General features: G+C 52.3%; 1 protein-coding gene across 13 annotated transcripts in view; it reads left to right on the top strand.

Annotated features, from left to right (window-relative positions):
- The window catches only part of LOC122368355 (serine/threonine-protein kinase par-1-like), a 45,311-nt gene that overhangs the window by 17,515 nt on the left and 4,068 nt on the right, over positions 1 to 23,728 (top strand). For 4 of the 13 annotated variants that reach the window (XR_006254230.1, XM_043342213.1, XM_043342212.1 and 1 more), the window contains exons 2-13: positions 4,140 to 4,297; positions 8,797 to 8,875; positions 12,229 to 12,349; positions 13,631 to 13,782; positions 14,324 to 14,389; positions 14,748 to 15,000; positions 16,220 to 16,440; positions 17,734 to 20,066; positions 21,104 to 21,238; positions 21,712 to 21,889; positions 22,309 to 22,493; positions 23,061 to 23,090. Coding sequence is in view for 9 of the 13 variants with exons in the window: in XM_043342213.1 (XP_043198148.1) it covers positions 4,200 to 4,297; positions 8,797 to 8,875; positions 12,229 to 12,349; positions 13,631 to 13,782; positions 14,324 to 14,389; positions 14,748 to 15,000; positions 16,220 to 16,440; positions 17,734 to 20,066; positions 21,104 to 21,238; positions 21,712 to 21,889; positions 22,309 to 22,493; positions 23,061 to 23,090 (3,851 nt within the window). In the remaining 4 variants the exon portion in view is untranslated. The remainder of the gene's footprint in view (positions 1 to 4,139; positions 4,298 to 8,796; positions 8,876 to 12,228; positions 12,350 to 13,630; positions 13,783 to 14,323; positions 14,390 to 14,747; positions 15,001 to 16,219; positions 16,441 to 17,733; positions 20,067 to 21,103; positions 21,239 to 21,711; positions 21,890 to 22,308; positions 22,494 to 23,060; positions 23,091 to 23,728) is intronic. The other 9 variants (XR_006254231.1, XM_043342214.1, XM_043342216.1 and 6 more) reach the window with 4 other exon arrangements.

Genomic DNA, 23,728 nt, shown 5'->3' with positions numbered 1-23,728 from the left:
CACTGATGTGCATGCTTTTCCGATCTTCAAACACATAAAAAGTGATATTATTATCAAATAAACAATATTTAAACTCCGTATAACAATACACGCAACGGCTGGAAAACACTGCGCCGGTGCGCCAGAATTGACAGCATCGCCTGAATCTCAGCGACCAATCAGCTTTCGACCATCCCAGTGACGTCACATTGGCAGCATTTGGTAGCAATTTTCCTCCTATGGCCCGGTAAAGGGACGGACCCCCCCTGCTTTCAGCTGCCAAACTATTGCTTCCAAATAAAGTCGCTAGGAACAGCGGAGATCCCAAAAAGTAAACAAAAGTAAAAGTCTAATATCTTGAAAACCGGTGAATATTTTTCGGTGAAATTTGGTATATATTCGTTTTTGCTCTTTCTGAACCGAGCGACATCACTTTCATGCCAATTCATAAACTTTTTTGAAGGTGGGAGGGTCCCTTTAAGGATGGCGGCCTGGCCTGATGTGTTGTTCAACTGCAGTCTCATTTTACATCATCATTGTATTGTAGCAGTTGTATTTTATTGTATTGTTAGTTATCAGGAATAAGTGGCATTATTTCTTGCTTCGAATACACTGCACCTGTGCAACGTATAAGCCTTTACTTTAGCGAAGGTAGCAGTGATCGGGTGAAGAGACTGGCTGCGTTTGATTAAAGGGACCCTCCCACCTTCAAAAAAGTTAATGAATTGGCACGAAAGTGATGTCGCTCGGTTCAGAAAGAGCGAAAACGAATATCTACCAAATTTCATCGAAAAATATTCACCGGTTTTCAAGATATTAGACTTTTACTTTTGTTTACTTTTTGGGATCTCCGCTGTTCCTAGCGACTTTATTTGAAAGTGCGGCATTTGTTGCGCGCAAAGCAGCATATACCACCGCGTGCTACCAAACGTTTTAGTAAAAGATTTAAAAATCGTTAGATCTCCGCTGACGTCACAAATTCTAAGGGGGCATACCAATGCACTAGCCCCTTAGAATCCGAAAACTGCAAGTTTGAAATTCCATATCTCCGAATTAAAGCATTTGTCGATGTTGTGAGTGCCCAAACCGGTATTTGCAGGCCATGGCCACCAATTTGGCTATCTCAACTCAAAACTAATGTTAAGGTGGGAGTGTCCCTTTAACTAATTCGCGGAGTATATTCGCAGTTTTGCGAACATCTTTTCCCCATCTCGGCCCGTGTTTCTGGTAGCTCTAACCGCTCTGACCTGGCAACTGCCCAGCTGCTGGCACAGTTCTGTCTGCAGCCAGAGCCTTATCATGTCTGCCGTCATTCCTGTCAGTGCTAACACGGCTTTGTCTATTTCTACAGCCGTGTCCGCGATCTGACTATCTATCTCTGCCGTCGCTCATCATAGCCCTGTCGGCCCATCGCAGCGCTATCGACAGGGCTATGATGGGCGATGGCAAAAACAGATATCGGCCACTGTCGGCGACCTAACCCTAGACAGGGTCCCTGTCTGCTTTCACCTATCTGCTCCAACCCTGTCAGCTCTAAGTCTGTGTGCTCTGTCTGCTCTAACGTCCTGTCTGCTCTAACCCTGTCAGCTCTGTCTGCTCTAACCTGTCTGCCAGCACTGCCAGTTGACACCGTGTCGTCCTCGCTCCATCTTCTGAGTCACTCCAGCCCGTTCTTATTCCGTCTGGGGCCGCCACACGCCTCCTCTGACACGCATCCAGGCGTGCATTTGTGACCGGCGGGCCGGTCCGACCCTCCCACACTCTCCGCCTGGTGACCTTGGTACTGTGACGTCATCGGTGACCACCAGACCGTGGCACTAGTGCCGGCACTGGCGACCACCCGCCCGTCCTGGCGGGGTAACGGTCCGTGGCCGGTGGGGTGGATCTGTGAGGAACGCTCGTGGGTGGAGTCGCACGCACCTGGGTGTGTGCAGGCGGGTGTGCGTTGTTTGTGCCGCGCAGGTGTGTGGTCCGTCCTCACATGTGGTCGGCCAGGTGTAAAGTCGCGTGCCATTGTCGGTCTCAGGCCTGGCTCCCATTGTTTACTGTTTCATGTAGCAGGCTTTCTGCTTTTTTTGCGGTGCTTCCTTCCTTCCTAGTGCTGGCCACAGCTGGCACGACAGCGTGTTTGCTCGTTGTTTGTGGTTACGCCTGCGCTCGTTTGTTTCACATACTACCGAGTACCGAATCGCTCTGCCCATCTGTCCACCGTTGGCCGTTCAAGGTCTCAGGATTAACCGGCTTTCGACAACAGAGCGGGTGACCACCTGGTCACCCCGGAGCAATTAACTTATATCCACCTGGGTGTAACTACTCTACTCATGTATCCACTACACTATCCCATGCCCTCTATACCTTGGCTGCAGTCAGTGCCGTGGTGGAAGGCAGGGCTTCTGTCGGCGGGGGTAGACCAGTGGGGCAGACCGGCAGCTGGCCGCCGCTGGCCGGTGGGCGGCGGCTCGCTCGGACTCCGCCGCCGCGCCGGTCGATGAGGGGACGCTGGGTTCATCACCGCCGCAGCGCCGCTCACAACAGTCGCCCCGGGTGCTTTACGACACCAGCGCCCCTGGCGGACGTCACGGCAAACAGCGGGCCATGAGCCGACCTCTATTGACGCCCATAGATCGTCCTCCTTCACCACTGCGGATGCCAGCAGTCTCGTCAGCCAGGCGGCTGTCTTAGCGTGTCCCGAGTGACGCGCACTTCATCACCTAGAGCTGATTGGCTTGTCGACTGGAGAGAGGTCTGAGAGAGGAGAGAGGCGAGTGGAGGAGGCCCGAGAGAGGGAGAGTAAGAGGCCCGAAAGAGGGAGGAAGAGACAAGGAGGCCCAAAAGGGAGTGATAGTGAAGGGAGTGGGAAGAGGGAGACCGGTAGAAATCATGGATCGGGTTGATCCGCACACAACTGGTATGACCTCGGCAACAAACGAAACCACAGCTTTTCAGGGCGGTTAGCCAGACTGCGTCGAAAGGTTTCACCAAATCCAGACGATTGGGTCAGCGTGGGGTTACTGCGGTTTGGCTTTTGGGCCGCAATTTCCTGTCGTGGGAAACTAAAACCTAATAAAAACCACTGAGCCGCTGAACTCACACAGCACGTCTGGGTCGATTCCGCAGACATCCGTGCTCAGCCGGATGATGTGAGCTGATGAATTTCTCAGCTCAAAGGATGGTCGCATTTGCAGCTCCTCACCACCACACTGCTGGGTGGTAGTTAAACTCGGACTAGCGCTAACACTGTGATAGTGAATGGGGTGGGACCACTCGAGCGTTTCAACAGCGTATAATACACCAATCACCATTGTCCATCATTTGCCGTCCTCTGCAGCTTTAGCCAAATAAGTGTGGTGTGATTGCAGATCCGCTACACTACGTTGACGCTGTTGTTACCCATGTTGTTGGGCTAAGCTCATCTGTGTTGAGCTCCGAAAACATTGGGCTTCGTAGCCACGTGGCGCTGGTTATTTTGCCTGAGAATAGGAATACTGAGACGTGACACGACTTGAGCGGTGTGAGAATTGAGATGAGCTGTTATCGTGGTGCATTGTTCCCACGGCATCCTCGTGGAACCGCGAGCAAGGAACCTGTCGCTAGTGGTCGTGATTTAGGGCTGGTGTACCAAGGCGTAGAAATTATCTGGTGTTTGTTTCCCGGGCAAAGGAGGCCGTACCGTATGCAATTATGCATTGCTTTGAGGAAGTTTGCATTTGTGTGGTAGTCAAATTGAAAAGACCTGGCAATCGGTTTGAGCTCTTATATTTGCATGCACTGCAGTCTAGCAAATGCACCTGGATTGTAACAGGCCCGCACTGTCCTACGCCAAATGCGATTCTATTATTCAAGTGAATACAGAACGGGTACCACGCTCTACTCAATTTCGTTGACTTTGCATCGCTTGCAAATAGTTTGACAGTCGTGCTGAGTTATGTCTGCATTTAAAACGACAGCGCAAGTTTGTAATGTTACCAGTCGCTGCTTTCATTTATTGTGGCGCTCCAAGAACAAAGCTGCTGCACTTGACTATGTTTCTAGCGCTGCATCATGTATTTTTCAATGGTTTGCAAATGCTTTACGATAGTTCAGATGCCTACATTTCAATGCGACCGTTAGTCTTACATTCCCCTTATTCAGCGGCCCTGACCTCTGTGTGTCTTTTTCAGGAGTGTGACCGGGCTGGGGCGGTGACCTGACCGGGTCATCCCGGACCGAAACCAGCAGCCATGGTGGTCTCCGAGGGCCAGATCAGCAATATCATGGGCGGCATGCAAGGCAACGCCGGCATCCGCCTCAACAACCACAAGCACAAGCTGCGCCACAGGTGCGTGTGGTAGTCGAATAGCGCAGGACCAGCATGGTCTGTATGTCATTGCAGTTTGTCTTTTTTCGATCCATTTTAGTCAGTTTTGGTTAGGAAAGTATCATAGCTGTGTGAGGATCCTTCACAACCGACTAACGCATCGTTATCAATTTATAATGCCCCAGTGATAATCCTTCACAGCGGTCTTTGTCCTGACTTTGATGTAATCAGCGATCATATTTGTTTAGCCTTAACATCGATCATCGTTCCAAATACCGCCGGGCCTACACGGTGGTAAATGGCCCTCTGGACACAAAAGGGCATCTCGGCCACCCACACACGCTCGTGACGGACGGGCTGGGGCGGGTGAGGCGGTGGGCGGTTCCACGGCTCCTCCCTGATCACCAGCTGAGTGGGACGGCTCTGAGCCCGCCAGCCGGGCCAGGGCGCACCTGTCAGACTGCCGGTTAGTTCCTCAATTATGACATACCGTAGTTAGGTATTGAGTTATAAAAATGTGGTTTGTAAGCTCACATGTCCATAGATATTCTAGTTTCTCACGAGCCTGTATATTTTTGTCTCACAATACACAATCTTCTTCCAAATTTACCGGTACCTAAACGCTCTGCAAGTCATCAGTTGCGTTTATTTATCTAACCTAATCATTTATCCATGTTTAATGTCAGGTAACCTTTACAGCTTTGAGCGACGTGTCGTTAAAGTTGTCACTCCTCCTGCCTCTGGTTCTGTACCGTGCTCCAATCTTTGTAGGCCCCCTGCAGCCGGGGTCCGGCCTTTCCCCTCCCTCTCCTGTCTGCTCTCTGTCCAGTGGTGGCGCCGGTGGCGGTGCCCCAGTTTGCAGCGCTCGACCCACTGGGCGTGGCGTAACACTCAGCTGATTTCGCGAGCACGTCCAGCCTCGTGACGTCACACGGGGGCTGGATAGTGACGTCACTGCGCGTGCCGGCCCTTCTGAGACCCTATGCGTCTGCTGGACTGAAGGATGGGGCGGGATAGGGAAGGTCTGCGGGGCGAACTTCTCTCTGGACGCGTCGAGTCAACTGTCGTAGCGAGTTGTGCGAAAGCCGTTCAGAGTCGCTACTCGGTGAACTGATTGTTTGGATGCGTTGTGCGTTGAACAAGGCGCTGTTAGCCGGCGGCCGACGGGGCGGCGGTTTTTCCAGCGCTGACCTCTTCGATGGCGGCTTTGTTCGCTTGTTTGCGGTAGCGGCTGGCTGCGCCTGCACCCCACTGCGGTGGAGGCGGCCGTTCCAAACGGTACTCGGCCGAGCGGCGGTGCCCCGGCGACGTGTTTTGCCGTCGGGGGCAAACTGGGTCGGCCGGCTGTTGGACCAGGGCGAGCCGATGAGTGCAGGCGCACGATGGGTTGTGACACGCTCAGCGTGTCGCACACCCATCTCCGCTTCTGTGTATACGAATCGATCTGTCCTTTTGATTTCTATCATGTCCGGTCCCTTTTTAAAGTCTTAAACTTTCATGGTAGTATGCTTTGCGCCTTGTTAGAAGCTCGGTCGGTGATCTGATTACAGCTTATCAATCTGCATGGTTAGCGCAATCGTTCAATGTGACTTCACCAGTGAGCCGTGCAACAGCGCCGCTCAGCGTGGTCTCTCTCCCCGCGTGGTCATCAGTCGTGCAACGTGTCACCGGCCCGGTGCACCGTGCACGAGGGTGCACTGTGCACAGCTGCCGACCGTGAATGATGGACTCACCACCGTAATCGTGATTTGGCTGCTGCCCAACCAATTCAGCATTCACGTCCGCTGTGAGCGCAGCGATCTGCATCTACCGGTTGGAGCGGAGCAGCTCGGCAAAGCTAGCGGGTAGTGGATGATAAGCTCTGAGTGAGTGTCGCGATGCTCCAGCAAATCAGTGCGTCCTCCCAGTCTCCTGCAGTCCTCCCTCGACTGTCCTCCCAGTTCTCACAGGACGGTCCTCCCCGGGGCCGTCCTCCTAGCGTTCCTCTCCTCCGAGACCCCGACTGATGACTCCGGCCGGACTGATGGACGGATGGACCGTCTGTCAGTGCGGGTGGCAATAACAGAGCCTCCTCTGTCCGCCCGCGCCGCCCCCTGCATACACACACCCTGTTCTCCCGGGAACGAGCGGCCATCGGTGGCAGATATTGCTGCACGGAAGATACGGAACTCGGGAAAACAGCGGGGAACAAACGGCAGCATTGACATGGGACAAGGTGCTCCAAGACTAGACCATAGTTTCATCTGACTTTTACAAATATGAGGAATAGGATGTTTTAAATCGATCGCTGGTTCGTAGCACTCATTTCTTCGTTGTGAAGTTTTCTGTTCCACGTTGATGATTGATTGCAAAGGCGATTGCGTTGCTTTCATTTGTGCTTCTATCAGCTACCTACTACCAAATCTTGAATGTTTGAATCATTTCTTTCTCGCGACATCTCAATCTGCATTCATCAATTTCCAATCATGAACTTCCCTTTCATCACTTTTCTTACTCATTCACCCCCCTATATCATGCCCCAATCCAGCTGTCACCGGTCGTATCTCCTCACTCCCGCCGCTGACCCGATATCACCGCGGGCAATCGAGGCACCTGCCGAGTTCCAGAGTTCTCTCCCTACCGGTGACTCACCGTCGACCCGTCCCGTCGACCGCGTTGGCCGACGTGCTGGCTCGTCGCGTGGTGGGCGCCCTGCCAGTCCACGGACCCCACGACCGCGTGTAAGCGGTGCGTGTCCCACTGCGCGCGCCGAGTCGACCACTGCACTGCCCCCTGCCTCCCCGCTCGGCGAGGGTGGTTGCGGACGCGTCCGGGGGCCGGGGAGGTTGTTTGTCGCGACGGAGTTTATTTGTCCAGTCGTCGAAGTGCCCGTGGCCGATGGACCGGGGACTGACCCGGCCTCTGGTCACCGCACTTTGAACAGGGAGAGACGGCGGCAGCCGGCTACTGGCAGTGTGCCAGCGCGACGGACCGCGACAGGGACAGGTGTTTACCGGTCACGTGTTCAGGGACAAGGAGAACTTGCACGTGCTGACCGGTAGACGCATTAACCATTGGATTTTCCTATTAGTGTGAGCCAAATGTAATAATGTAGAACTAAGAGCCTATTGATTTACTCAATGTCCGCAGAGATAATGTAGATGGCTACCACATGGACGACGGCAGCGCAGAAGGCACGCCGCCGCGGCGCCGCATCTGAACAGCTCTTTGATCCCGGCTGATCCCTTTGAGCGGCCTGTTCTGGGTCTCTGTGCCGCCCCGGCTGTCTGCAGAGGGATGGGTGGGGCAGGGGAGGGCGCTGACAGCACATCTGTGTCCCATCACAACACTGCCGAGGCACTGGAGGGGGGGGGGGGGGGCGACCCGGCCGCCCTCCGGGGCAGTAGACCATGCCAAGGCCGCGCCGGCTGGGCCCGGGGGCTATGTGGGTCGGGCGGTCAGACGGTCCGGTCAGATACTGAGAAACGGGCGGCCGCGGCTGGCGGCTGCGTCAGAAGGGAGAGGGGTGGAAGGGCGGCGACAGAGGGTGAGACTGAGACAGACCCTGCCTGAATGGAGAACGGAAAAATGTTTCCTCTCCCCGCAATGGATATCAATGTCAACTGGGAAGTCAAGATCAGCTCTAGATATCCATCAAATACCAATTTGAGCGCGCTCGGTCGCACAAGCTTGACCGTTCGTTCGCACAAACCTGACCGTTTTTAGACTCAGAAACCCGCTCCAAGGCGACGTAGAACTACCCTTGTCCTTCGTTCAGTGTTAGGCGGTTTTGGAGGCAGTGCCTCCGTCTGTGTCTGAGTACGCCCGAAGGCCACCTAACGCCAATCGGTAGAAACGTTTGCAGATGGAACGGCCTTTCAATCTGGTTTCTTAAGTCGCTCTACGACCCGCGTTGACAGATGACACATGGGGCAGGCTGACTGGCAAAAAGGCGTCGTGCTAAGTTGAAAGTGCGAAATAGATTGAGTCGCAGAACACTGGATGAATTATGACTATCTGTCAGTTTACTTTGTCCGGTACTATTTTGGCGTTGGCTGCATGCCAGTTGGTTGTTGCACGTACTGATAGCGTACCCATTGCAGGCGTAATGTTCACTGCTCACGTGCCAAACCAGATTATTGACGATCTGCGCTTACATAAGACACGGCAAGTGTGCTGTATGCGTGGGCTGAACATGGGGCACACACTGATCAATTTGACGTTCGGCAGCAAATGTTGCAATGCGTTTTCCATAAAATACCCCACTGGAACTGCTGCTGATAAGAGCACTGCGAATATTTTCTCATAAGACGCGTCGTAAAAGTGAAAGAATTAGCATCGCTGGCTAAGGCGTTCGATTCCTATAAGGTGAGAATGGATGGGCCGGTTGACTGGACTGCGTGGGCAATGCACGTATCTACCGATTCTTGCGTACCTACAATGTGACCGTCCTTAGGCTCCTGTATGTATTACATTGTATATTTATGCGCGTATTTATGTAGCTCGCATTTACGTACACCTAAAACTTTTCTTTGTTTCAGATTCGACATAGTAAAGAAGCTGGGCCAGGGCACCTACGGCAAGGTTCAACTTGCTATCAATAAGGAGACAGGACAGGATGTGAGTACATACCTTCCAGTACCCCGAATGCATCGGCGCTTTAAACGTTCACAAGTTGGTAATGGTAGAGACGAATCACATCCCAAAACGCCTGCATGTCCTGAGGGACATGCGATGACGTTGTGAATTTAGTCGTATACTTATCATGCTGTGATTGACGGTCCCGTTGCGCCCGTGGTTTTACGCCGGGTTACGTATGCCATCGTGTGCAGATGCGGGCGAGATCCTCCTGCTCGACGCTTGATGCGATCGGTTACGTACTCTCCTTTTTCGGGCGTCGCTCGTGACTGGAATCGCTGCTGGCTGTCAGCTCGACGTGCCTAAAAGGCTGCCGAAATCGACGATCGCTGTCAACCGGCGTACATCACCGTAATGTTCACTGACAATGGATTGCTCGCAGAATGCAATCTAGATCCGGCAGACGCAGTGTGACAGGCTTTTGAAGTTCCCGTTACCTGTCTGCGCGTTATGGAAGTGAGGTCACCGAGTCCTCACGACTTTTCGATGAAATCAAATCGAAAACGATGTAAGTCTGTCAAGTCCCGTTTCATTCGTCGGTATTTAACATTTACGTTTCCTTGTCACTCTTGCTGTGTAACGATTCCCTCATTACCATAGGCCTAATGGACATAAATTCCACAAAATCTCTGTGCGTCGACAGCAAATGGACGAACCTCTCTCGTTGCCAGCAGGCATGTGTGAGTAACGCCGGACGTTCCTGGAAGACCAGACTCACCACCAATTACCCATTCCCTGCGTGTGTCGGTGTGATTCATTATATGGGAGGTGTCTGGGGCCGACCGACGGCTGGTGGATGGAGGCGATTACCATTCAGAAGGCTCACGCTGCTCACAGCCATTGAGGGACTAGACCACCGGCCGCCGGCGACGGCGACCTCCAAGCGTAGGCCACGCTGGAGGGCAGGCAGGACGCCAACGCGGCCCAAGTTTTGGCGTTTGGAGTATTTGTTGTCACTGGATCCTCCCGAAATAAAGCAGCGCCCGCCTCCGACGGCCCCGGCTGACCTGGGCGCTCGGTCCCGCTGACCCGACCTGTAACGGGTCCAGATTGGGGTTCAGGCAGCAGCGATGAATGAGCAAGGCAATGAGGGCGGCCCGGATAACGGGGCCCATGTGATCTGACGTTACTTGCTCATTCCGAAGCGGGTGCTTGATCACAATTATCCTTTTTGCCGGAAGTAAAGGTTTGGTTATTTGATGTTCTTTTAAGTGATTTTGTTTTTGGCTATGACTTGCTCTGGTGAAGACACGTTTGAAACATTCTCTCGGCACCCTCGCTATAAATTAGATGAACGTTCTGCTGCAAGCAAGACAGGCGGCTGTTTGCGTCAGATTCGGAGCAGAGCCATCAATCACATTGAGCGGCCGTGACCTTTGAGGCACTCGGTGAGTCGTTTAGTGACCTCCGAGGAATGCTGGCAGTCGGAGGAGTTAAGTTTTTGGAACGATATCAATTTTCTTTTTTGAACATTTATTTCGCACTTATCGATTTTTGCAACAAATATTTTCCATGCGAGTCGGCCATTAGTTGAAAGCTGATTGCGGGAACCGCTACGGCGCTACTCCCAGTTCTGGTGATCATTAGCGATTGAAAGATGTCATCAATCAGCCCGACATGTGTCGTGATTTCGGCTGCGATCATCCGTCATGTCATCGGCGTCTCCTGAAGCGCCGCGATCTAAGTTTATCCGCCGCAGTCTATGTATCTTCCTTTCGGCGATGGAGACAGGCAGTTGGCGCCGGGTCTGCAAGCTCGGGGTCCGATAGGCGGGATATTCCAGCCGACCATATGTAGGTAATCAGGCATTATACCATCAGTTTAGAGTATGGATCATCAGTGCCCAGTGGATCATGCGTTTTGTGGCCGGTGTACCGAACCGCGCAGCATCCGTTCAGTCAGTCCTCATTCTAAGGCCAGTCTTTATTCTGTCAGAGGAGACCTCAGTTGACCCGACCCTTCAGCCTGTCGGAGGTCAATTCTAACCACGCCCTTCCGTGAGCCATAAGAAAAGTCCAGTCCAACGAACCCTCCAGCTGGTCTCAGGGGTCAGCTCTACAAAGACTGTCAGCTGACTGCTACCCTGTGTCGGGCCTAACCCGACCGTGCTTGTGATCAGAGCTCAGCCGCCGCTGTCCTGGCGCGGTGCCCCTCCGCTGTATATACTGATCGCCTTCCATCTGATTGGCTGTGACAAGCAGTATTGGTCACCAAAGTGCATGTGCATGCGACTGCTCGCCAAAGTCCTGGCATGTGAGACGTTTCCGGGCAATTTCCGGAAAATGGGGTTCAATGCGTCGGTTGTAATTAGCTTCTTGATACGTTGGGTCTAATGAGTGGCTCTTGTTTCTGTCACATCATACCACAGAAACTCTCATTTCTCAAAAAGCGTGCTCTACTATGTAAGCAGGTTACACTGTTGGGGATCCTGTGCGCCAGTCTGTTTGTCCAAGACCGATAGCGCTAATGGCAGTCTGTTTCAGGAGAGAGTAATCAGTTGGTCTTAAATGCTCCCGAGTGGCGCCTAAAATAGTCAGTAGGTAGTCGTCCATATCATATTCCAGTTTTGTTCTTCGACATATTGTGCTCCTATTAGCAAGAAAAAAGCTTGTTAGTATGACGCTAGGCAGCGTCCTTGTGTAAAGCCTTGGCTACATAACATGGTTATTTGCAGACGGAACGTTTATCGATGATGTGTGGTTGATATGTTTACTGGTTGGTGTCGATCTGATTCGAGCAAACTCTGCTATTCAAACTCATCCGTGCCCGTAGGACGGATGTTTACGCCGATGGCGACGCCATGCTGTCGGTTATTTGGTGTCAAGAAGTCCATTTGCGCTGAAACGGCGTCTATTTCGGTACCCGAACCCCTCCCTCCCCGCTCCCCTCACCTAGACGAGGAGTCGGCGGGCCGCCCTAGCCGGAGCCAGGGTCGGCTCGGCCCGAAAGTGGCCCGGTGTTAGTACCGTTACCATTCACCGGCCGAGAGGACGTGAATCCTCACGTGCCGAGAGGACACCGACTCCCGAGAGGACACTGACCAGCGGCTTTGTGAGAAGGCGTCTCTGTTTGACATTGGACAAAAATTAGCAGGTCATGAACGATTGTATCTGTCGGTCGTACTACTCAGCAAGAAAGTGATAAAAATGTCTAGGAGGATATTTGATAAATAAATAAATATCAACTAACATAGCACCTGTGCATCATAAATAAGTCATGATCAATTTTTTACATTTTCACATTCATCTTGTCAGGATCCTCCCCGAAACGCTCACAACACGTCCCCGGTGCTCGATCAGGTCCCATCTTGATCTGTATCCATTTTCTGTTCTCAGGTTGCAATCAAGACAATCCGGAAAGCCAAGATTGAAACTGAAAAGGATTTGATCCGGATCCGCCGGGAGATTCAGATCATGTCCTCTGTGACTCATCCACATATCATCCACATATTTGAAGGTAATTCAACTTTCGCCATTCATGTCTGTGGTTGGAGGTAATGCTGTCCCATTTTCCCCAAATCTGCACTAAGTTCGACAATGGCGGCTCAATACTTTGCATATGGTTATTCAATATTCATATTGGTTGGCTCACCAAAAAGGTAGTTCTGCATACTGATAAAATGACAAATAACATAAAATGAAGCTCCGTGTCAATCTGCCCGTTCAACCATTTGCGATTTTAATCAATGACATGTTCACGCAGTAAAAATGATTATGTGTCTGGCATTTAAACGACGCCTTATGACGGTTCCGGTGTAAAACATGTGCGTAACGTTTACCATGCTGGAATGTTTTATTGGAACACGGACCGGTCCGTGTTTGTTCATGGGATGCCATGAAGGTTGAAGGAGGCACCTCAACAGGTTTTAACTGCACAAGCGCATACTTCAGGCTATTTTGATATGAGTATTGAGTATGTTATATAATGGCGTATATTTTGCATGCGAGTCTTTCAAGTCAGTTCACGTTCATTGCGATTGACGACATCAGAAAAGTTTGGAATCTGTCAACGTCGGTGGCCGAAAAGACTGAACGAGTCGCTCAAATGACATTACGTTTGTCATCTCCGCCTGTGATAGTCGACAAGATCACTTACTGACAGAACTCGCTATCGACACGATCACATAGCTTATCGTCGCCCACTCTGCTGTTAGACAATAGTTATCGGAATATCTCTGCCTAAAACGGAGAACCACAATAGATACCATCGTTACAGTTGATTAATAATAATGACCGCGGCCGATATGCCGCATGTGCAGCCTTTTAGGGCCTTTGGTTTCCATCACTGACCATCACGACCTTTATCCTATATGTCTGGTTTCTATGTAGGTAAGACAATGTTCCATCTAATGAAGAAGTGAGGTGGCGTGGCATGGTCGCCGCACTTCATCTCATAGTCACCACTGCTTGTCGTCTACCATTCGTGCAGTTTTTTTACGTTTGTGCAATTTGCAAACAATGGAGAATTAAGACAAGCATCGCAAACAATGCAACCCGTGAACGCACCTAGATTTAACTTGCTTCCATTAAGCTTGCTTGTCTAAACTCGTATATCATTTTGCCCGTTGAACGGAGCCAGCATACCGCTATACAGGGCATCGGGTGCCTCGCGATTAGGCGTAATGTTTATGCCACCCACATACCTCGAGTTTACTCATCTGTAACCTGTAACAGTTGGGAGTCCACGTTTCTGTAAATTCCGCCGCCTTCTAAACACAACCACCCTGTGCCCCTACAGTGTTTGAGAACCGCGACAAGATGGTTCTGGTGATGGAGTACGCCGCCGGCGGTGAGCTGTACGACTACCTCAGTGAGAAGAAGGTCCTCTCGGAGAGCGAGGCGCGCAGGATATTCCGCCAGGTGGCCAGCGCCTGCTACTACTGCCACAAGGTAGGACACTACACCTGGTGGCCAGCGCCTGCTACTACTGCCACAAGGTAGGACACTACCTCAGGTGGCCAGCGCCTGCTACTACTGTCACAAGGTAAGGACACTACCGCAGGTGGCCAGCGCCTGCTACTACTGCCACAAGGTTGGATAATTCCTCCGGGCACTACCTTAGGTCACTTGCTACCTGCCACCCGGGGATACTACCCCAAATGGCCCGCGCCTGCTACTACTGCCACAAGGTAGGACACTACACCAGTACGATTCTATCCCTGAATGCTACCCCAGAAAGCGATCAGTGTCTCTACTGCTGGATAGACCGGACAAGTGAAGTAGCTATATGTCGTCAGAATTTGTCTTCGGTTAGTCTATTCGTCAGTTCTTGCCTAATACAACTTCAAATTCACATTGCTTTCAGCTAATGACGACCTAAGCATTCCAAGTGCCAAGCTCAGTCAAGTGATTGACGTAATTTTTATATCACTTTCCGCTACAATTCCGTTGTTACAAACAGTCCTGCTCATACATTCGATGTCTGTTTCAGCACAAGATTTGCCACCGTGACCTGAAGCTGGAGAATATTCTACTCGACGAGTTCGGCAATGCCAAGGTAAATATGGTGGCAAGGTGACTGGCAAACCGTTTTTCCTTGAACGTCGACTATAATAATTGCCCAGTGATGTGCGGTGGATTGGATACGGTTTTTTACCACGAATGCGGTCTAGTTGGCTTTGTCTCGTTCCTCAAAGAGATCGTCTGCTAAAAGTGGCTACAACGCTCAACTTTGCTTCAATTTTGACGAAAATAACCATTCCCTTCATTCGCTACCGGTTACCTTTTACTCATGCTTTATCTCCCTGACACTACCCTTTCCCGGTACTTCAGAAAAATGAAAATTGAGGAAGTCGGGACTTCCTCAACCACAAAACTCCGAAGCTGACTCTATGCCACTCCCCTGCGCGTTTCAGATCGCCGATTTCGGTCTGAGTAACGTGTTCGAGGACAGCCGCCTGCTGTCGACGTACTGCGGCTCGCCGCTGTACGCCTCTCCGGAGATCGTGCGGGGCACGCCCTACACGGGCCCCGAAGTGGACTGCTGGTCCCTCGGTGTCCTCCTGTACACACTCGTCTACGGAGCGATGCCGTTTGACGGCTCCAACTTCAAGAAACTGGTCAAACAGATCACAGCGGGAGATTTCTACGAGCCGCAGAAACGGTCCCGTGAGTAACGTGTAAAAGGGAAGGGGAGGGGATCGCGTGCACTGTGCTGAGATGTGGATTTGAATAAGTCATACGAGATAGTCCGTGTTCATATTTTATTTAAAGCTTCTGGTTCAGTGGCTTCTGGGTCCTGTTTCTGGAGCGACACCGTAAATCTGTATTTTTCTGTGAAACGTTCCATCATTCGCCCTGACTTTCCGGGCAGCTCCCGACTATCCCTTACCTCGGGAACTGCTGACCCATGGTCGTACCATCCACTAGACGGCCGCACCCTTTTGATAAAGACACCGACCTGCGATTTTCTGGTCCGATCAAACATCTGTCTGACCGCGGATCGGAGGATGCGCAGCGGGAGGATGAAAGAGACCGGTTCACATCCCGCTATGGGATGTCGCATGTGTGCCGCGTGCCTCAGTGGTCGCGGTGGCATACCAGTGATCTGCAACGCCATTCGGATCGTCCGTTTCAGCTCGAAGAGATCGTGATTCTAATGCTAGCCATGATCCTCAATGGGATGCCTAATGATGAGCTTTGCGACTCGATGGCAATTTCCATTTAAGGTGCGGAAATAACTACTTCCAGCACAATTGTGGGCAAAGGTATTGACGCTATCCCAGCGGTATCACTATCTATACAGCTGTATACGGTATATCCAAGACGTGTATAAACGTCAATCATCAAAACACGAGAAACTTCATGCACCGCCGATGATGGCTCATGCCAGGCTATCGTTAGCCTTCCTCATTCTGCTAATGGCTGTTGTTATCCTTCGATGAATTTCGCTCAGGCTGGGTCAAGGCTATATAATCGGCTAGCCCGGAGTACTGTCGGACCGTTTTTACACAACCTGCTCGTTATTCGTTTGCTAGAAAACAATGCCCTTCGTTCCGTGTCCATGCAGCTCACTCCCTGCTGACCTTCGTTCTTTCGTGCGCTGTTGAGTCTCTTTTGATACATGTTGACCTCTGGTGCCCTTTTCCGACTTTGGTCGACTTTTGATAAAGTTCACTGACCTCCATAGCTGACCTCTGGGGAGGTGGACTGCCGTTGAATTCCGTTAACCCCGCTCTCAATGACCTCCATTGGTTCCTTTCAACCTCTATTGACCTTTATAATGACTTCCGTACCCCTACTGACCTTCATCGACCTCTTCTGGCCTCCACCAACCCATGCTGACCTTCATCGAACCATTTTGACCTGCTCTCCCCCTCTCCCGCAGCCGCCTCCGAGCTGATCCACGCCCTGCTGACGCCGTCGCCGCAGCAGCGCGCCACCATGGTGGACGTGTGTGACCACTGGTGGGTGAACCAGGACGAGGAGATCAACTGTCTGGAGGCGGCCGAGGAGCTGGCCAACCAGACACCGGTGCGACTCGACCTGCTACTCTCACTGGCGCCTCAGGAGCCCGACAAGGAGCACGTCATGGCGCAGCCGGCGGAGGTCAGTCGAGGGGAGGGCGTCTTTATGAGCGTTCGTTTTTCTTAAGCAATGGGTTTTAAATGTACTTAACCCGCGCACCGACGGGGGTCTGCGCCAACTTAGTACCGACACGGGGGGGGGGGCGGATGACCGCCCCCCCGAGATCTCGAGAACGAAGCAAGATAGCGACAAGCGGTAAACGGCATCGGATACGCACGGTCAAGATCTACAATTTTTACTAAGGTCATTTTCAGGTCAGGTCAAAGATGACGTCACAGGGGTCGAAAAAGTCAAAATGGCGGCGCTAAATATGGAGAGAGTTTTTCTCGAATAACTTTCGAATTAGTCAAGATAGGAACAAACTAAGGGCATCATCGTGATCCTCTCGTCAATCCGCATCGAATGATATATATGTTGACCTCGAAAGGTCAAGGTCAAAGGTTGACCTCAGGTCACGTGACCTCGAGGTCATCATGTATATCATTCGATGCGTCTTGACGAGCTGAACACAATGAGACCATCCACGCGTCTGTATCTTGTTCCTGTACGGAGTTATTGGCCAAAAACCTTTGGTGACCTTTGATGACGTCACATGACCTCACAGCTGCCCAACAGCAAAACAGACCTCAAGGTAGTGAAGGTTGATCGTATATGAAGTCATGTATGGTATATGGGGCCATTCCGACCCGTTTTAGTGGTAAAAACAGGGAGTTGATTTTTCCCCCATTGACTTATAATGGGGAGGTCGCGAAATTGACCTGACCTTAGGTCACCGATATCAAAATTCCGAGATATACAAATTGTAGCTACTAATGACCTAATAACATCCTGCGACTTTCAAATGCCTCCGACATCTACTGTATCTCTGGCACGGTGACAAAGTTGCAAAAAAGTGACTTGAGGTTGGGTCATTCAAAGTGACCTGGTGACCTGACCTTGAAAGGTAGGAGGTTCAAACTTGCACACCATGTGTAAAATTGATAAGGGAATAGTCATACCAAATTTCGCGGCGCTACGCGCCGCGGTTTTCCCGCTATTCGCGAAAAACCTCAGGGGGGGGCGGATATCCGCCCCCCCCCCCGTCGGTGCGCGGGTTAATCATACGTGCAATATAAGCTGGAGGGTGGTACCTTTATAACATGATGATAGACACCAAATTGTATATTGTCTATGTGCTTCACAATGCCAGTGCAAATGATTGTTGAAGTCACGTGCTAACGTTTTCTCCGCATGGTGCATAACCTCATACTCGCCTCGGATTACATCTTTACCTCCTGTAAACCGCTGTTCTAACCTTCTGTCTCCATTTCACAGGCGATCGTGCCTCCGGCGGCCGACACTGAGCCGTCCCAGGCACAGTTCGGCGCCTCCGACTCTCTATCCCTGGCCAGCAGCGCGATGGAGATGGAGCCGGGCGCCTCACCAGCTCCCGGTGACCAGCCCACCGAGCCGGCTACAGCCGACAAGGCGGCCAAACGGGCACTCGATGAGGGAGAGGAGAAAGCAACACGGAAGGCGGAGAAGGCGCGGAAGAAGGAGGGTGAGAAGGCGGCCAAGAAGAAGAAGAAGCCGCCGTCGGAGCCGCCACTGCCTGAGGAGGATGTGTCAATGGGAGAGGCGGCGGCTGCGGCGGGCGGGGAGGTGCAGAGTGCCGGTCAAAGGGTGCCTGATGGCGAGCAGAAGGCTGCTGAGCCGGTGTCTGAGAAGGCAGCAGTGGCTGCAGAGGAGCCCCAGCGCCCGGAGGAGGAAGAAGGGGAGGGAGAGTCGCGACCGGAGCCGCGTGGGGAGGCACCTGCGGAACCGGAGCCGACCGAGGAAGACTTCCCCGCGGTGGAGGTGCCGCCGCAGCAGCCTCAGGTCACTCAGAGCGCGCCTGAGCCCGAGGTAGTACAGAAGGGACAATCACCCGTTGGCACTGTGGCCGAGGAGGGTGTTGCGGAGCCCCCCATCCAGCCGTCACAGGCTGAAACCGGGGAAGGTAAATCAAAGGCAGTTCCTAGTGCAGAAGGTAGCTCAGATAGTAAGGTTGCTCAAGAAGTCATATCGCCAGAACAGGCACCAGAAGGCCCTGTTCATACGAGTAGTAAAATGTCACTGAAACTAGCGGAACCCAAAGAGAAGACTGCGACTCCTGCCGATATTATTGCTGAAGCGGAGTCGAGTCGCCCTGAAGCTGTGATCACTGAGGACAGTTATGCACCACCGGAAGTTCAGGCTGAGCCCGTTCAGACCGAGCCCAGTGTAGAGACTGGTGATGAGAAACCAAAGGTAGAGGCCATCACGCCTAAGTCAGACCAAAAGGAAAAATCGCCTGTGCGGACAAGTGAACCATCTACCACTCCCAAGAAGAGCAAGATTCCAGTGGTAGATACCAAATTCTCAGACAGTCAAACCAAAAAGCCTAAAGCTCCGCAAGAGCCTGCTGCAAAGGTGACTTCGTCTATTCAGGAGCCTCAGATCAGTGTGAAGAAATCTGCTTCCTCAAAGCCTGATGAAACACCGAGCAAGAAGCCAGCCCGCAGTCCCTCTGACATGAAGCAAGATGTGCCTGTCCAGACTAGGAAGCCCACTCCGCCAAAGGAAGATGTCTCAAGTGTAGCGAAGGACAAGGATGCTGTTATAAAACCTGAAGAGAAAGTCAAAGATCAGCCCGCGAAGCCGGCTAAAATCGCTAGGCCGTGCAACAAAGAAGAGAAAGAAGAAAAGAAACCACAAGCGCCCGAAGAGACCACAAAGGTCGCCAAACCAGCTGCTAAAAAGCCTGAGGTCACTAAGCCCGCTACGAAGCCGGCAGAGGAGGTTTCAGCACCTCCAGAAAAGCCAAAGGAACACTGGAGGCCTAAGCCTGAGGAGAAACCGAAACCCAAGGCGGCGAAATCTGATGAGAAGTCAGCTGCTGATAAAACTCCCAAAGCTAGTGAGAAGATGCCTGAGCGTCGCTCGCCGGCGCGTGCCCCTGTCGAGCGAGTGTCCTCTCTACCGTCTGACACTTCAGGGGCCCGCCCCTCGCCCATCGACACACGGGCTCCCCCAGTGCCTCCGGCCATGGCAGCAGAGATTAACCGGCTGTCCCGCGTCTCCAGTGAGGGCACCCAGCGTCCGGCGCCAGCTGCCCCGCGCACTGAGGACCGAGCGCAGAGTCTGCCGCCGCGGCGCGCACCCAGCAAGGAGTACATCATCCCCATCCGACTGGTGGGTGAGGATGAGGACACTAAACCGGCCGCCGCGCCCGCCCCGGCTCCGACACCGGCATCAGAGCCAGCGGCGGCGGCCGCTCCTCCGAGCGTCACACCAGCACCGGCAGAACCGCCGGCCCCTGCCGCCGCTCCTGCGCCAGCCCCTGCTGCCGCTCCTGCGCCAGCCGCTGCCTACCGTCGCCGTCAGAAGCCGGTCTCCCACACCAGTTCTCTTCGCTCCCTGCCTGAAGACTCGTCTAGTGACGACGGTAGTGGCACTGCCGAGGAACTGGCTCCGCCTCCTGCCAGGGAAGCGCTGCGCAAGTCTCCGCGCGAGTTTATCATCCCGATCGCGCTGGAGGGAGGCGGCACGATGACGCCGACGGTACAGGCGCAGACCAAGGAGGAGGACCGGGAGAAGGGCGGCAGTCTGTTCCGGACGCACCAGATGTCTGGCCAGCGCCGGCTGGGGTGAGTGAGACGAGGGAACGGGAGGGAGGAGAGAGAGAGAGAGAGAGAGAGAGAGAGAGAGAGAGAGAGAGAGAGAGAGAGAGAGAGAGAGAGAGAGAGGGAGGGAGGGAGGGAGGGAGGGAGAGAGGGAGAGAGAGTGAGAGTGAGAGTGAGAGTGAGAGTGAGAGTGAGAGTGAGAGTGAGAGTGAGAGAGCGAGAGCGAGAGCGAGAGAGAGAGAGAGAGAGAGAGAGAGAGAGAGAGAGAGAGAGAGAGAGAGAGAGAGAGAGAGAGAGAGAGAGAGAGAGAGAGAGAAGAGAGAGAGAGAGAGAGCTGCTTCATTTCAACCCAGACCCGTGAGTGATGGGGAGGGCGTTGCTGGTCTGTCCGTCGAGTCTTGTCTGTGCCACGGGGCGTTTTTGCTGCCCGCCGTCTGGCTTTGTTTGGCAGCGCAGTGGGCGGAACGCTGGGCCGTGTAGGTGGCGGCGACGCGTGTTTGTGCCGGTGTTTGCCAGAGCCGGCAAGCATTTTGTTTCACGCCGTGATCCCGGTGCCAACGACGCACCGGTAACGCCAAATGATAGGTGTTAGGTAAATTTGTTAGCATCATTTTTTTAACGAGCTCTGCTCAACGCTCATACCCGGGTCACAGCACCAATAACTATTAAATGCTATCGATACTTATACGACCGAGACTCGTATACCAAATGGAAAATTAGTTACATCCATAAATTTGCTGGATTCTTTTTGGGCGGGGAAGGGGGAACGTTGGTTGACGGTACTCTACGACTATTGTTTGTATTGCGTAATTATTACAGTTTTGATTGTCGAAACATTTTCCCACGCCTACTTCATAGTAGCTAGAGCTTGTCGTGTCGTGTTTTCATCTCACTTTATTACCCGCATGTGTCTGAGCGTTTCTATTTGCTAACACTCCCCTCGTCTTGTCTCGTATTGTCTCGTTTCGTGTTGTCCAAAATTACCGTGAGATGACCTCTTGGATCTATCTGTGTGCCCCCGGCGTGTGAGACTAACAGTGCCGCCTGGCGGCCACCGGCAGAAACTTGCTGGGCGACCGGTCCTCGCGTGAAGACCTGTGGGACGCGCCTTTGGGCCTGCGGAGACTCAGTTCAATGCGGTGTTTCGACGATCGGCCGCTGCTCGATATGGGAAGCTGGCCTTCCGAGCGGCGAAGGTAACTGACGAGTGGAAATGAGAGCAAGAGCAGAGGACAGGGGGTTGAAATATTGATGTTAGGCGCAGGCAGTCAGTGGGCTTTTAGAGCATCAGTTATCACAGTGTACTCCGTGGATCGTTTAAAAAGAGGAAATATGTGTGCTTCCGCTGGTTGGAAGCACCTTCGTTTGCATCAACAGTTGCATGAGTTGCATGTTTTTTTTTTTTTTGCGTAGAGGCATGGTTTTCTGGTTTGTCACATTATAAACTCAACATGCTTAGATATGACCAAAAACTTTTTCTCATCTTTACCAGGATGCGTCGTGACACCTTTTTTCTCATAACTCGTTTCTGCCACTTGCTAACAGTGGTAGGTCGGATATTGTCACTAGTGCTAATTACCTGCCATTTCGGTGCCTCACGGCTTCATTGTCTCGATGTTATGTAATATGCCCATGCCATTAACCCCCTCCCCCCCCCCCCTGTCGGCAGACTGTCCCGTCCCCGTATGACTTCCTCTACGGAGCGGGCGGACAGTCTCAGTTCGGGCGGCGAGGATGATGACGACGATCAGTTCGACTTCTTCACCGCCGAGTCCCTGTTCGGCAACCTCATGGACAGGATGAAGAGCCTCACCAAGCGCATGGACATGGACGGCAACCCGGCCAAGGTAAGACTGGCGACGGCAGCTATTGGATGGATGGCCGAATGGATGAATGAACGACGAAGTTCGTCCCCTTCGATTTCAAGCGGAAGTCTATGTCTTATTTGTCAGTATCTGTATCGGTATTTGGCCCAGAGTGAACCGGCCGTCAACACACTGACAATTCCGGAAAACCTACATCTGTTTCGGTGCGTCGTCAGTATTTATCTCGGTGCCTTGTAATTATCTGCTTCACTGTCCGGTCAGTATTTGTCTCAACAGCATATTGGTATCGGTTTCGGTGGCTTACCAAGTACCTGTCTCGGCTTTCTCACAGCTGTATTGGCATCATGCTGTTCCCCCAGCGCTTGCTGCTGATGGGCGGGCCGCTGCGACTGGACCGGCAGCGTTCTGCTGACATTAATACCGTCTCTCCGTTCCCCCAGCGCTCGCTGCTGATGGGTGAGCCGCTGCGTCTAGACCGGACGCGCAGTGCCGGCGGCTCCCTCTCGCAGCGAGGTCTGCCCGCCATGCCCGATCTCTGGGACATGCACGGACCCGTCAAGTCGCTGTTCGATAAGCCCATGACGTTCCGACACGGCTCGCTGTTTGATCAGTCGCCGTTCTCCAGGTGAGGTCACGGAGAGAGAGTGTGGGTGGGTGTGAAACCGTGCCTTTCAAGAGCTATATTGGTCCTTACAACCAAGCAGACAAACTCCAATATAAACCCACTATTAATCACTAACTAACATTGTTAACTTTTTGTGTGGTACTTTCCCTAACAGAGGTGTGGTACGTTATTAATTATTTATTTTGTAAATCTTCTTACTCGTCTTTCGGTGCAATAACGAACATGGGTTTCACCCGAGCGACTTTAGTTTTGATGCCTTTCGCTATTTTGTCCATTGTAATCCGGCTATTAAATCTAACGATATCGATGTATTCGATACGATAAAACTCAGTCATTCAACCAAAAATCAAAAGCGAAAAGCGTAGCGCAAAGCGCTCGTCCTGAAACCCGATCATAACAACTTGTGCATACAATGTATGTTCACAGCAAGTCTAAAAATATGAATAGGTACTGTCTTATCCGAGTTAGTGCTAGCGGTAACATCCCGTGTAACTGGATGGAGTGCTGGTTTTTGTGTCACTAACGGTGTGTTTTCCGTGTCTGTCTCACTCTGGCGCCGACCGCCAGTAGGCCTCCTCGTGTGTTCCAGTTTTATCAGTAAGTGACGACGATTACACAGGGCATGATGGAACAGCATGTGTTCGTGGACGTCGTCTATAGACTGTGTATATAGAGCGCCTCTGTAGACCGGCATGACTGTAAATACGCCCACTGTGTCTTGCATTTGGTGGCTGGAACATAAACCCACTCGTTACGGAGCGAGCGAAGCGAGCGGAGTCTTACGTAGAATAACGGAAATTTCTGAGTATGAGCGGCCGGCCGGCCGGCCGTGGTCACGCTTTTGCGAGGCTTATATCTCAGCAACCACTTGACCGATTTACATGCGGTAATTTTTGTGGGGTAGCTTCATTCCTTCTACCAAGTATTGGACTATTCCCGATGCATGTGGGTGACCCCTTATGCACGTGCCACGTGCAAAACGAAGAGGTGTCACTTTTGTAATTGTTGCAATATCTCGGTAACTACTTGGCCGATTGCGCTGAAAGTTGGCATGTAGGTAGGCACCCACTAGGCACTGCATATCCATGTGCCAGAGTTGGGGTGCTGCTGCACGTGCGCACGTGCAGGGGTCGTTTCCAGATCTCGAGAACGGCTGGACCGATGGCGCTCAAATTTGGTACATGGTTAGGGACCGGTTAGTAGGCTGCCGTGCAAAAGTCAGTTGGGACCCATTT

This window comes from Amphibalanus amphitrite, unplaced genomic scaffold (assembly GCF_019059575.1).
Source record: "Amphibalanus amphitrite isolate SeventyFive unplaced genomic scaffold, NRLGWU_Aamphi_draft 000941F_arrow, whole genome shotgun sequence".
NCBI lineage: Eukaryota > Metazoa > Arthropoda > Thecostraca > Balanomorpha > Balanidae > Amphibalanus > Amphibalanus amphitrite.
Note: the sequence above shows the minus strand (reverse complement) of the source record. Positions and strands in the feature narration are given on the sequence as shown.